At 59.5% G+C, this 14,183-nt stretch overlaps 1 protein-coding gene across 1 annotated transcript; it reads right to left on the bottom strand.

Moving 5' to 3' along the window:
* Nucleotides 1-1,477: 1,477 nt before the first annotated feature.
* On the bottom strand, nucleotides 1,478-9,739 carry KCNC3 (potassium voltage-gated channel subfamily C member 3). The gene is made up of 4 exons (XM_027079197.1): nucleotides 8,814-9,739; nucleotides 3,578-4,685; nucleotides 2,197-2,388; nucleotides 1,478-1,959 (listed from the first exon to the last, which is right to left on the bottom strand). The coding sequence occupies exons 1-4, from the start codon at nucleotides 9,708-9,710 to the stop codon at nucleotides 1,856-1,858; spliced, it is 2,301 nt and encodes a 766-aa protein (XP_026934998.1). The 5' UTR covers nucleotides 9,711-9,739; the 3' UTR covers nucleotides 1,478-1,855.
* Nucleotides 9,740-14,183: the final 4,444 nt, after the last annotated feature.

Raw genomic sequence — 14,183 nt, forward strand, 5'->3', positions numbered from 1 at the left:
GTCCGGGGATAGAACAAGAAGAGCCAGACAGTCCCCTCTGGACTAGGACCCCAGAAGCCTGGGTTCTTGTCCCCCATCTGCTCTGTGGCTGGGGGTTGGCCATGGACCTCCCTGAACTTCTGTAAGACAAGGGGGTTTAGATGCGGCTGTCCTTGGAGGCTCCCTAAGTCCTGCTGTGGCATCTCCTTAGGCTGTGGGTAGGGATTCTTTAGGATGTATCTCTGTATTGCGAAGGGAGATTCCACAGGCATGTGTTGAATGAATAAGCGATAGATCAAATGCTTTCAGGTGGCCTCCCATCATTTTTAAGATCAAATCCAGCCTCTCACCATGGCCAAAAAAACCTTCCCCCCCAGACTCCTCCCCTCTCCCTTAGGCCACTCAGCTCCAGCCACACTTCCCTCCTCGCTGTTCCTTTAACAGACCAAGCTCATCCCACCTCAGCACCTCAGGCAGCACCTCAGGGCCTTTTCACTTGCTGTTTCTTCTGCCTGGCTGGAGCTTTTTCAGCTTTCAAATTTCATGTCACCTTCTCAGAAAGACTCTCACCCCTTCTCTGACCTGGCCAGAGTAATTATCCTTTTGTTTGTTTTCTGCTTCCTCCAATCATGGAGTGGCAGACATTCGCTGTAAAGGGCCAGATGGTCAAAATTTTCGGGGCTCTGTGGGCCATACCATCTCGGTCGAAACTATTCCAGTCTGCGGTTGTAGACAGTGGCTGTGTTCCAATAAAGCTTTATTTACAAAACAGCTGGTGGACACATTTGGCCCCTGGCTGTAGTATGTTGACCCAGGCTCTAGAGTAGCAACTCTGTGATGGCAGATTCTTGCTTTGTGCCCTGCTAAATCCCCAGTGCCTGGAATTCTACCCTCAATCATCAGTTGCTGCATGCATGCATGAATGAATGAAGTTAGGGGTTAGCTGGGGTGGTTGTGAGGATTACAGAATATATGTTGGATTCCTGGCACGTGGCAAGTGCTTCGTTATGTTTGCTGAATAATTCATCTACTGTCTCCTCACTCTATCTCCCTCACCTCCCCCACTGGCCAGTCCTGACCCTGCTCTCTTGACCCCTGGCCCCCCGACTCTGTCTCTTTCCTTCCTCTCCACCCCCATAGCCCTGACCCCGGCTCAGGCTTTGTCCTCTCCCCCTGGACCCTCATCCCAGCCTCCTCCCCAGCCTCCTGAACTGCAGTCTCCCCACTCAGGTGCGTCCTCACGAAGCCCCAGAGCAGACCCGCCTCTCCCCAGATCCTGGGACAAGGCTCCTCAGCCCAGCCCTGCTTCTCGGCCTCAGTTCTAGGTCTGTGTCTGCCTCTCCCCCAACCTGAGAGCTCGTGGAGGGCGGGGGTGCGGTTGGATTGCTCACTGCTGAGTCCCCTGGGCCTAGCGCTGCACCGGGAGCCTGTGTGTGCTTTGTCAGTGCTGGCCAATCCACAAGGGACTGCGTGAGTGGCTGAGTCTGTCCCACCCCAACCTGCGCCCAGAAGAATGTCCTGGGTGTGTACCCCATTTTCTTGGTTAAATAAACAAAAGCAAAACCAAGGGGGGAGGCAGGGAGAGAGATGTGGATGGGGCTGAGAATGGGGGTCAGTCGTAAGGGCGGGGAGGGAGGTCAGGCACATGGTGGGGAGGGGTGGGCTTAGTTCTAGGGGTTAGTGAGGGGCACCGCAGGTCCTGGGCAGGTGGGTGCGGGGCCAGTGTCAGGGCTGGGGGTTAATTGGATGGAGCTGTTCGGAGTGAGGGGACAGGAGTCTTGGTCAATGGGGGCTGCATGTTCTCAGATGGGTTAGTCAGGAGGGAGGGGGTTCAGAGGGTGGGGGCTACTTACCCTGGGGGGAGGGGGTTCGTCCACTAGGGGGATATCCAGGCTGCAGCGTTGGCGTTGAGGTCGGGCAAGAAGCTTGGGGGGCCTGGCTTACGCCAGTCTTGGGGGGGCAGTGGGGGAGCACCAGTGGCTGGGGGTGGGGGAAAAGGCCAGAGGGTCGGGGGGGGGGGACATGGAGATGGAATAAAGACAGGTGAAGGGTCAGTGGTGAGGAAATTTGGGGGAGGGCGTCTAAGAGGGAGGGAATTTGGGGCCAGGAGATGGGGGAAGGGAAGTCCAGCACCTCCTCCCTCATCTCCCTCTCTCCCCTCCCCTGGGGGAGGGGAGGAGAGGGAGGGTCCCAGGGGGCCAGTGGAGGGCACCTCACCTTTCCGGATGGAGCCATCAGGGGAAGGGGCATAGTCAGTGAGCAGGAAGCAGGCTCGGTCCCGGCTGTAGCGGCCCCGGCTCCCGGGGGTGATGGGGCTCTTGTCTTCTGGTGACATGGCGGGCTGGTCAATAGCTGGGCAGTCCTCGTGGGCAAGCGCAGCTGCTGCAGGGTCCCCGTTGGGGCGAGGATCTGTGTCCCGAGGGTCAGACAGAGACACAAAGGAGAGAGTGAGGTGTGGGAACTCATGGAGAGGGCAAGGTCAGCAAGGAGAGGTGATGGAGGTGCAGGTGGTTAGGGGGTGTGGCTGGTGGGTTTGGGGAGCGGGTCCTGGGTGGGGAGGGTGTTGAGTGTTGGGAAGGACAAAAGGGTAGGGAAGGGCGTTGAAGGCTAGGAAGTGGGGGTCAGGCGGGGTGTTGGGTTCTGAGAAGGGCAGGACTGAGGTAGGGTGTCGGGTGTTTGAAGGGACAGGGACGGGGGGAAGAGGTGGTTGGGAAGTGAACTGGGTGCTGGGAAGGAGGCTGAGACAGAGTGGAGGGTGGGATGGTTGGTTGAAGTGGACCAAATAGGGCACAGCTGGGGTAGGGTGCATGGTTTCGGATAGGTTTGGAGGGATGGCTGGGAGGGATGCAGGGGGCTGGGAGGTGGTAGTTTAGGGAGGGGTGTCGGACGCTGCCAAGGGCACAGTGGGAGGCGTTGGGAAGGTGACAGATGAGGGAGGGGGGAGGTGGGGGTCCCCCAGGCTCTGACTTTAGCTATTTTTAATTGGTGTGAAACTGGGTCAGTGGCTGAGGGAGCAAGATGGGGGCCGGGCAGCCCAGCTCCCTTTCTTGACCTACTTACGGCATGGGGGTGGGGCCCCCCAGCCTCTCCCTTCCCTGGGACTGATGCCCCAATCACTGCCTCTGAGACACAGACTCCCCTGGGGGGGGAGAGATGAGCACAGGCTCAGTCAACTTTCCTCTCCCCTCACCTCCTTCATCAGACACTGCAACAGTGCCCTGTCCTCGGTCTCTGGCCCCTGATTCCCATGTGAGACTCTCTCCCTGTGCTCTGAACCGCCCCCCCCATCTCTCTTTCTCTGAGTCCCTCTCACCATATGGCTGATCGCTCTGCCCCCCACCCCCCTGGTTCCCCTGAATACCTTGGCTGCAAGTCTGTCTCTCCCCAAAACTCTCCTTCACACGAAATCTCTGTTTCTCCATCACTATTTCCGTGCCTCTTCTCTGGCCTCAGCAATTGCTGTTCACTGTCCTCTCTTCCGTCTCTGTTGCTGACCACCCCATCTCTCCGGAGTCTCAGCAACTACCTCCTGCCCCCCTCACAACCTCCCCACCTCTGCCTGTGCCCCCCACCTCCACCCCTCGCGCCCCCTCCTCACCTGCCCGGTTGATCTCAATCACTTCCTCCTGAGCCAATGGGCAAGGCTCCCCAGGGGCAGGCAGAGGAGGCAGCCCCATGATCCCGAGCCCACCCGCTCCCCCCCTGAGCAGCCCGGGGTGCGTGTGGGGCCCTGGTGGGTAGGCCCCTGCCACAGTCACCCCCATGGAGGGCGGGGTGATGGGTGGTGGAGGGCTGATGCTGCCGCTGCTGTGGTGAGGATGGGGCGGGGGCGGTGGCGGTGGGTCGGGCTTGCAATAGTTGGGCGAGCCGGGCTGCGGAGGCCGGGGAATATGTTTATTCTTCTTCTTGGGCAGCTTCTGTTTGGCCATGGCCAGCGAATAGTACATGCCAAAGTTGTTGACAATGACGGGCACGGGCATGGCGATGGTGAGCACCCCAGCCAGGGCACACAGCGCCCCAACCAGCATCCCTGACCACGTCTTGGGGTACATGTCTCCGTAGCCCAGGGTTGTCATGGTGACCACGGCCCACCAGAAGCCGATGGGGATGTTCTTGAAGTAGGTGTGGTTGGAGCCCAGGATGTCATCGGGGTCAGCGCCAATGCGCTCAGCGTAGTAGATCATAGTGGCGAAGATGAGCACACCAAGCGCCAGGAAGATGATGAGTAGCAGGAACTCATTGGTGCTGGCACGGAGAGTGTGGCCCAGCACGCGCAGCCCCACGAAGTGCCGCGTGAGCTTGAAGATGCGCAGGATCCGGACAAAGCGGACGACCCGCAGGAAGCCCAGCACGTCTTTGGCGGCCTTGGAACTGAGGCCCGAGAGCCCCACCTCCAGATAGAAGGGCAGGATGGCCACACAGTCGATGATGTTGAGGCTGCTCTTGAGAAATTCCACCTTGTCTGGGCAGAAGGTGATGCGCATGAGAAACTCAAAGGTGAACCAGACGACACACACACCCTCCACGTAGGTCAGGAAGGGCTCCGTCTCCACCTCCACATTGGTGATGTTCTCCGGCGGAGCCCCAGGGATCGGGGAGGCCTGCGTCACTGTCTTGTTGCTGATGTGGATGAAACCCTCGTGGGTCTCCAGGCAGAAGGTGGTGATGGAGATGAGGATGAAGAAGAGGGAGGCGAAGGCCACGTACTGCGGGGCAGGATAGGAGAGAGAGAGCAAAAGGTGACCCAGGCATCTGGTCAATTAGCCGTCTCCCTGAGACCCTCCCAGTGGCCCCTTTCCCAGACACAAACTCCAGGGAAACCCAGGTGTCCCAACCCCAGTGCCTCCATCACTTCTTGCATCCTGTTCTCTCTAAATCTTGCAAAAGGATCAGAGGCAGCTCTCCCCCAGCTCAGGAGAAGAGCTGGCCCCAGAAGCAGCAGCAGATGGGCCACTTCTTTCCTGGAAACAGCAATTTTTGCCTCCTTGCTCTGTCTCCTAGACCATCCCCCCCGCTCCTGTTCCCTGTGTCGTATCTCAGGGGTCCCTGGCAGGGTCCAAGCATTCTGCTGGGGGATGTGGGTAGGGAGACTAAGATCATACATCCTGTGTCTCAGAGGCTTTGGGGCTTAGCTTGGAGCTGAGGGAAGGCGAAGGGGAGAAGGTGGGTCGGAGGCAGAACCAGGAGGTGGTTAAGAGTAAGAAAGCCTGGGTTTGAATCCAGCTTTTTCCCTGCCTAATTGAGCAAGGAGATTAATCTTTCTGAACCTCAAATTTTTTACAGGATTATTGTAAGGATTACATTAGATGAGTATACAAAGGGCCTGACTCCAAAACTAGTGCTTGGCCTAGTGTTTGGAGCTTAGTAAGGCTTGAGCCGTTATTAGGGTGTTGCGGCATCAGTTAAAGGGGGCCAAGGTTGAGGCCTCAGATAGGCGCCGGTGCTTAAGGACCTTGATGCTAATGACTGGGTCTCAGAAAAGGGAGAAGGCTGAGTGAGGCCCTCACCCAGAGAGAACAGCGCAGAGTTGGACCCACAGAGGGGAGGAGGGATGTTAGGTCCCTGAAGGAAGAAGGAGGTGAAGGGTCAAGACTGAAAAAAGGGAAGATGATAGGGGTGGGGTTTAAGGCTCTGGAAAGGAAGGGAATGTCAGGGGCTTGAACATAGGGCAAGGGGAGAGGGCAGGGCTAGGCCCAAGGAGAGGTGAAGGGGCTTGTCAGAGGTTCAGAGATATGGGGGCAGGGGTGCCTGGTTCATTTCAAGATGGTCCTGAGCCCAATGGTGTGGGTTTTGATGAAGGCCTTGAGAAGAGACAGGGTCAAGCTCTTGGAGAAGGCCCCTAGAAATTGTAGTTGGCTTTATCAGATATGTAGAAGGGAGGTCGAAGGAGTGGGGTTAGTCCTTAGAGAAGGAAGGGGATGGGCTTTGAGGCAGAGGGGGCTTTAATCAGATGGGTAGAGGAGAGATGGCCTGGGGTGCAGAGAAGAGAGGAGAGCCAGGGTTGGCTCCAGGGCCAGCACTGTCCCTCTCAGCACTCCCTTTCCTCCACAGGATGGGGGGCAAGGTCCGGGCTTGGGAGACCTTGACTTTAATCTTAAGTGCAGAGCCGAGAGGCGGGCCAGCGTCCGCCTCAGAGATGACCCTAGATCTTGGGGTGGGCTAGGGCTCAACTCTGGCCCTCTGCCCCGCCCCCCTCTTCGTTTCTCCGCAGTGGTTTAAGAGGCCAGAGGCCTCCGCAGAGCGCATGCCTGGTGCTCCCCCGCCCCCCTCCGAGCCGGGCGCAGGGCGCAGGTTGCGGCACCGCAGTGGGGGCGGGCCGGATGGACCAGGGGGCGGGGCGCGCGGGGGGCAGCACCACGGACAGCTCCCCCCACCGCAGTGCGCAGCCGCAAGGCCTGAGAGCTGTCTTAACCCATTCCAGGCCGTTGCCGAGCAGGCAGTGCGCAGCCGCAGTGCCGCTTCACAGCGGGAGGCCACAGGCCAGGAGCTTGATTAACTCCTTCCCTCCCGGGACACAGAAAGAAAGGTGGGCACCCGTCGCAGTGCGCAGCTTAGAAGCTGGACAGCGTCAGGACCCCCTTGTCCAGAGATGCTTCAAAAGCAGAAGGGGTAGGAGGGCATGGAGTCCCTGTAAGAAGGAAAGAGGAGATTATGGGGAGAGGAGTGAGGGGGAGGTAGAGTCGGACCCTCCACTTTGCGTTGGCCTCAACTCTCAACTCTCAAACTCTCATGTGGCGGCTAGAAGATGCTTGGCACTACGTGGACACTCAAAACACATCTGTAAAGTAAATGAATGTTCCCCATAGCTGTCCCAGACCCCTAGTTTCACCTCAGAACACTTCAATGGGGTCACAAGAGGGAAGGGCTCCCCAGGCCATGCGGGGAGGGTGCCGCTCAGAGGCCTGAGGGGGCATATAGGGCCACGTCCTTTCTGCACCTCCTCTCCCCCACCTCCCCCCCACCCAACCCCAAATCTTGCCAACTCAGCGCTTCCCGGGGACCAAACTTTATGCGGTGCCTCCGGCCCCCCTCCCCCTCGCTCCCTCCCCCAGTGCGAATGCGGCACTGCGGGTCCTCCGTGTCCTTCCTGGCCGGCCCAGGACGCGGCACGGTGGGGGGAGGGTGCCGGACTGCCTCCTCCGAGTGTTTGGGTCCCCAGGAGGCTAGAAAGGGGCCTGGAGTCTCTCCTCTTTCCCTCCTCTCTCTAATTTCCCACCCCCACATCTTGAACTGTCCTCTCTCCTCCAACACAGGGAGGAAGTTAAGAGGAGGAAGAGGTTCAAATGAGAACCAGGGGGAAGGATAGCTGTTTAGCCTGGGAAGTTACAGATGTTTGAGGAAAGTTTTTTTGTGGGGGGAGACGAAGAGAGCTTTGGGGGAAATATGGAATTTTGAGAGAGATAAGACTGGAGAGAGGAGAAGGCTGGAGTGTGGGCTCTTTGGTTCACTTTGCGGGGGGCAGAGGGGGGTCTGAGAGGCCCAGTCCTGTGCTTTGGAATGGGTAGTGGGGGGGGGGCGTTAGGAAAGGGGAAGTGAGCAGGGCCTAGGGAGGTGCGTCAGGTGGGAAGATACCAAGGTAGATCAGAAAGACCTGGGAGCTATTTTGAGGAGGAAGTTTGGGGGCTGATAACTTGAGGAGGGTCCCAAGGATTGAGGTTAGGTAAAGTTCTGGAGCGGGAAGGAAAGTCATTTACCCACTAGGAAAGAGGCTGGGAGGCTGAGGGTGGGAGGAGGGCGTCCCAGAGATAGAGAGTGGGCTATGCAGTTTAAAGATGAAGGAAGAAGTTGGGAGAATCTGTGGATGAGAGAGAAGCTATTCTGGAGGGCATATGGGAAGTTCTGGAGAGGAAAAACATATCATGGGGGCTCAGGACTCTTCTGGAGACATTAAGGAGGAGTGTGAAAGCCTTGGGGGAAGTCTGGAGCTGTATGGGGAAATCCTCGGGAGGGGAGTTGGTGTGGAGGATGCAGGAAGGGATGTGAACACAGAGGGGGCAGCAGGGTCCCAGGAGAGAAGAAGCCCCAAGACTCTGTTGCAGTGAGGGGGAAGTATACTAGCCAGAGCAAGTGGTTTGGAGGTTCAGAGGAGTCCAGGGGACTCTGAGATTGGGGTGGGAACTATTCTGAGACTTTAAGGGCAGAATAAGCAAGGGGGGTTCAAAGGTAACCAGGAGACTCAAACTTGGAGATAGGGAGGGGATGTGGAGACGGGCAGAAGGAGAATCAGAGGTGCTGGGAGAGGCTTCAGGACTGAAGACTGGAAGCTAGAGAGCAGGCTTCAGAGGGTCTGCAGGGGGTGGAGACAGTATTCACAGGGCCTGGGACACTTTGAGGGTTAGAAAGAGATGTCTTCTGAGGATCTAAGGAGGTACAAGAAACTGAAGGCTGGACAAGGGTCTTCTGAGGGTCTGAGGGGTGGCCAAGAGAGGTGAGAAGAGGTTAAAAGGGGCTAAGAAGACTCAGGGTTGAGGAAATGTCTTCTGAGAGTCTCAGGAGGGGTCCAGGAAAGGCAGATGTGGGGTTGTTCAGGGGGTGTGTTTAAGAGATTCATGGTCAGAAAGGAAGTTTCTAAGGGCCTACGATGGCCTAGATAAGCTGGGTGGGGTTTAGAGAGGTCTGGAGTATTCTCAAGGTGGCAAAGAGATCTTCTGAGGATCTGGGGATAGCCGGGAGACGGGGGTGTGTTCAGAGTATGGGAGACTAAGAGGCTGGGAGGCCGAGAGACCAGGAAGGGCTGGGAAGGACCAGGGATTAAGGGCGAGGATGGGGCGTTTCTGAGGGTCTGGGAGCTCCAGGAGAGGGGAGGGGGATGGGGGCTCCGAGAGTACGCTCACCCTGGCGGCCCGCGACGAGTAGGGGTCCTCGAAGAGCGCCCACACGCGGGGCTGCCAGCGGCGCCACCACGTGCCGCCCGCGCCGCCCGCGCCTCCTGGCGGGCCCCCGGCGCCGCCGCCAGCGTCCTGGAAGCAGAGGCGCTTGAGCTCGCCGCCCGCGCCGTCCAGGCCGCCGCCGCCCGCGCCCGCCTCGTCGTCCAGGCCCGCGTCATGGGCGCCCGCAGCGTTGGCAGCGTTGGCGGCGCCCGAGGGGTCGGGTGCCTCGAAGGAGTCGAGCGCTTCCTCGGCGTCCCGGTGCTGCCGGTAGGTCATCCAGCAGCAGGCCTCCACGTCGGTCTCGTCGATGCCCCAAAAGCCGAGCTCCTCCTCGAAGAGCGGCCCGCACACGTCGGCCGGGCAATGCAGCTTGCCAGTGCGGTAGTAGTTGAGCACGTAGGCGAAGACACCCGGATGCCGGTCAAAGAAGAACTCATCGGCGCCCGGGTCGTAGTCGAAGCGCGCCGCCGCCTCGGGCTCCGTCAAGCCGGCCAGCCGCGTCCCCGGCAGGGTGCGCAGCGTCGAGCGGTACGTCTCATGGCGCACGCCGCCCACGTTGATCACGATCTTGCCACTGTCGCCACCGCCGCCGCCGTGCCGCCCCATGGCCGCCGCCGGCAGCCCGGGGCATGGCTCGGCGCGCCGGCCCCCGGGCCCGCGGGGTGCCGGGGGGCCCGCCGGGGACGCGGCGGGGCCGGGCTGCGCAGGCTGCTGCTGCTGCTGCAGCGGCGGCGGTGGCGGTGGCGGTGGCGGCGGGGGCAGCGGCAGCGGGGACTCGGACGGCTGCGGCGGCGACACCGGCTGCTGTTTGCTGGACCCCTGGCGCCCGCGGAAGGATGAGACGCAGACTGAGCTCAGCATTGGATGGGGGGCGGAGAGGGAGGGGCGGGGTATCAGGGGGCGGGGCCGCAGGGGAGAGAGATGTGATTGGGTGATAGGAGGTGATGGAGGGAGGGGGCGAGACCGCAGGGAGGGAGAAACTGAATTGATTGGCCTGGGAAGAGGTGGGGGCGGGGCTAAAGCTGAGAGAAGGGCCCGGACTCCAACTCCGCCTAGCTGGTCGGGGCGGGGCCGCAGATGGAACACACCGATTGGGTCTTTCTGGGATAAGGGGCGGGGCCGAGCGAGGTGTTAAGGCAGGATGGGAGGCTAAAGTTGCCTGGTTTGACAGCACTGGGAGAACAGAGGAGGCGGGGCTAAATATAAGAAAGAGATCTGATAGAACTAAGAAAAGGAGCGGGTCGGGCAGAGGAAGGGGACAGGTCCGAGCTATTTAAAGGGGCCTGACTGTCCGTGACTGGCGGAGTCAGGGGCAGGGCCACAGTCGGGGCGGTCGTCTGGATTGCATAGAGACGGACCTAAAGAGCCGGCAAGCAATACCCGGTGAAGTGGGGCAGATGGAGACTGCCGGGTTGAGCTCCTAACATTGATTGGACGGGGCAGAGCGGATCTTAAGAAGAGGCAGCGCCACAGAAATTAGAAACAGTCCTAATTGGGCTGGGAGAGTGAGGGGGCGGGACTGAATGAGGGGCGGGAACTGGAAATGGAGAGTGGCACTAGACTGGACAGAAAGGGGACACGGCAAGGGGAACAGGGACTGAGACCCAGTGAGAAGGGGCGGAAATGGGCGAGGCCTGAAAACCTGAGAGCTTCTGGCTAGGACTAAGGGAGGCGAGGAAAAGAAGGGGAAGGGTCGGAGCTGCAAACGCGGCCCGTTTAGCCGTGGCTGGGCCGGGAGAATGTCAGGAAGGATTCGGAGGGACTGCGGGAGGTGGGTGGGATCCACGAATGGTAAAATAAGTCTTGAATGGGCTGTGGAAAGGCAAGACTAAGGGAGGAGCGGCGCTTTAAGGGATTTGAAAGCAACCAGGCTAGGTGGGGGCGGGGCAGGGCTAAGAGTGTAGAGAATGGCTAAGGAAAAGGTGAGACCTGCAGAGTACAAAGCTACCGGGATGGACGGAGCGGTGGGACCTAGAACGGGAAGTCTTGGGGGCCAGAGAACCTGGGAGATAGTTCTAAGGGTCAGTAGGGCCTTAGAAGGGGGAACGAGGTGAGGGAAAGTGGGCGAGGTCTAGATAACGGCGGACTGCAGCCAGCAGAACCAAGGGATGGATGAGAACTGGTAAGGAGAGTCTTAAGAGAGGCGGAGGGGAGAAACCAAAAGGCCGGGAAACAAAGTCTAGGCTGAGGCAATAGGCGGGGCCAATAGGAAATTGGGCGGGATTAGGTTTCAGAGAGTCCTGGTGGGAGGGCAGAAAGTTGGGGCGGGGCCAATGGTGGGCGGGGCCAGAACTAGGCGGACGGCCCCGGAGCCTGTCAGGCCCCGCCCCCTGGGCTGGACTGGACCCCGGGTGGTAGAGCGCAGGCGCGGCGGCTGGGGCGGGGCCAGCGGCTGCGGCTGGGGCTGCGGCGGCAGGAGGCTGTGCCTGTGGGAGGGAAGTGGGTGGGTCAGGGGCTGCGGGCGTCCCAGGTCTGCACTGCTCCCAGCCCGCCTCCTCCCTCTGCAGGTACGGCGGCTGGTTGGTATCGCCTCCCTCTCCACCCCGACTCCCGCTTCTGTGTCTCTTAGTGTCTCTTTTTCTCCCCTTTTCTGAATATTTGTCCCCCTGTCTCTGCCCTTACTCCTCTGAGGCTCTGGCCCCTCCTTACTCTGCGCTCCCTCTGGTTCTCTGTCCCATTGTTCTCTGTATCTGTCCCCCTCCTTCTGAGTCTTGCCCCTCTTCTCTCTAAGCCTCAAGTCTCCTCTCCCCTAACTGTGTCTCGATCTCCCCACCCCCCGTCTCATCTTGCCCTCTGGACCTTTTTCTCGGATTTGCCTCTCTCTGGGTCTCTGTTCCCTCCAGTCTCTGTCCCTCCTCTTTGTGTCTCTGTCCTCCACTCCCCCCCCACCCCGCCATCCCAGGGCATCCCAGGCTCCCTCCTCTCTCTGGTCTCTGCCCATCCATCTGGGTCTCCGTCCCCCTAGCTCTTGTTCTTTTACTACCTCCTTCCCCGTGTCTTTTTCCCCTCCTCCGTCTCTTTTCCCCCTCTGTCACTGCTTTTTCTCTTTCTGTCCTTTTTCTTTCTTTCCCTTCCCTGGGCCTCTATCCCCCACCCCCACCCCATGCCTCTTTCACCCCTTTCTGAATCCCTGTCCCCCTTTTTCTGGGTCTCTATCCCCACTTCTTTGGGGCTCTGTCCTGCTGTCCTTCAGTCTCTGTCCCTCCCTCTGGATTTCTGTCCCTTTCTCTCAGGCTCTCACCGCATCACCGTCTCTAATCCTCAACCTGGCCAGGACTCGAGGCTGCGTCACTGCAGAGAGTTGCAGAAGTGGGGCCCGTCCTGCGGACCAGGGAGGTAGTTTACCTCAACTCCCCCCACTGCCCCCTGATCCACTGTTCTCAGGCAGTCCTCAAGCCCCCGTGGGACCCAGGAGGGTAGAGAAAAGACATCGGGGCTTCCTACTCTGCTCTGCCCCGGATTCTGGTGTATCCCCAGGCAGAAGCAGTGAATCCTGAGGTGAGGGAATGGTCTTGGGTTGAGTGAGGCTTCTAGGCAGGTGGGGCGTGGGGGTGGATGCTGGGGCCGGCGTTGGGTAGGCACTAGGAGCTGGGAGTAAGGGCTAGGGTAAGGACCTAAGTCAGCCATCCTCCCTTATACCCTCCCCCCACCCTACCCAACTCTACTTTTCTCTTCAGCCTTTGATAGCAGCCAGGCAGGTGCGGGCTGGGGCAGAGGGAAGTGGGGAAGGCAGGGATGGGGTGGGGGGGAGCGAGGAGGCTGGAAGAGGGGAGAATAGGGAATGAGACTCGGGATTAAAGACCGTGGGATTGGGGGAAGAGGCTCGGTCAAGGATGATCCAGACTCCATCAGGCCCTGGGAAATTTGGGTGCCGTCACTCCCACATGGCCCTCTCCAGGCCCCACCAGGGTATGCGGGGATTTGTGAGCCTGAATTCTCCACCCATAGGGGAGGCTTCTGGAGACATAATGAGGGCTTGGGTTATGGGACACCCAGCTCGGCAAACAGGCCAGAGGGACGTGGACTCGATTTTTAGCGACGGACACCAGGGGAGGGGAGGCCAATGTCTGTTCGCGTCTTCAGACCCTTTCCCCATCCCTCCTCCTTCCCAGTCTATCCCTTCTCAGGCCTTCAAGGCACAAAATTCCTGAAAGCCCCAGACTCTCACCTCAGTCATCCTTGGCGCCGCCTCCTAACTCTCCCTCCCCCATTCCCCAAAGCCCTGGAATTGGGGAAGGGTCTTCCCCTTCCTGACTTCCAAGACCCCTTCCTTGTTCCTCCGTGCCCATTCCTATCAGTTCTAAATCCAGGAAAGACGATCTTCCAGGCACTAAAGCTGAAAATGTGGGGACTCTGCCTACGATCCTTGGTCCCCCGAGACCCTCCAATTACCTCTCCGCTGTAACCTTTGAGTCCTCCTCTCCCGAGTCCCCCGCCTCCAAAACTGGGATTTGGGCTGTCTTACCGCCCCCGGACCCTGTGCCTTCTCCCCCTCCCCCGTACTCACCCCAAGTCGAGGCGGGGCGGGGATGGGGGAATCCGGGATTAGCGATGGGGGGAGGGGTGACCCAGCCCCGCAGCTCTGGGCAGCGAGAGGCTGCGGAGGAGGGTAGTGACATCATCGCCGGAGGAGGGGCAGCCCAGCTCCCCCCAACCCGGGGAATCCCAAGGGTAGAGAAGAACAGGAGATTAAGTGTGCGGGAATGGTATCTCCTCCCGTTAGAACAAGGGTTGGAAAATCCTTTACGATTTCAGCCACCCCCCACTGCCACCTGTCGCTGCCGTCGCGACCTGTTGCCTCCCACGCGTGTTGTGGCTGCGCCCGCCCCCGTTAGGACGTGAACACCGCCTAGACTACAACGTCCGTGATGCTCCGCGGCGTCGAGTGCATTTGAGGAGAGGCAGTGTAGGCGAGAGGCTTCATGGGCTTCGTAGTATAGGACCCTCGCACCAGTGTGCGCCTTGGAGAGGAATGATACCTTTCTCCTTCCTTTCTTTCTCAACTCCAGAGAGCCGGACACTAACTTTTTTCTGAAAAAAATCACGCGCTTAAAAAAAAAAGGGGGGCTTCCCTGGTGGCGCAGTGGTTGAGAGTCCGCCTGCCGATGCAGGGGACACGGGTTCGTGCCCCGGTCAGGGAAGATCCCACATGCCGCGGAGCGGCTAGGCCCGTGAGCCATGGCGGCTGAGCCTGCGCGTCCGGAGCCTGTGCTCCGCAACGGGAGAGGCCACAACAGTGAGAGGCCCGCGTACCGCAAAAAAAAAAAAAAAAAAAAAAGGAAGAGACCCAGGTAAGTTTAATAGAAATAGATTTTTACTGAGTATCGGGGGATG

The sequence above is a fragment of the Aethalodelphis obliquidens genome, unplaced genomic scaffold (genome assembly GCF_003676395.1).
Source record: "Aethalodelphis obliquidens isolate GAN/ISIS:26980383/991018 unplaced genomic scaffold, ASM367639v1 scaffold43, whole genome shotgun sequence".
Taxonomy (NCBI): Eukaryota; Metazoa; Chordata; class Mammalia; order Artiodactyla; family Delphinidae; genus Aethalodelphis; species Aethalodelphis obliquidens.

Bases quoted from the DNA above. Each gene is read 5' to 3' on its own strand.
- KCNC3 (XM_027079197.1), bottom strand. From the start codon at position 9,710: ATGCTGAGCTCAGTCTGCGTCTCATCCTTCCGCGGGCGCCAGGGGTCC. The intron at 4,686-8,813 runs GTGAGCGTACTC...CCTGCCCCGCAG, and splicing joins ACTCGTCGCGGGCCGCCAGG to TACGTGGCCTTCGCCTCCCT. The intron at 2,389-3,577 runs GTGAGGAGGGGG...CTCGGGACACAG, and splicing joins GATTGAGATCAACCGGGCAG to ATCCTCGCCCCAACGGGGAC.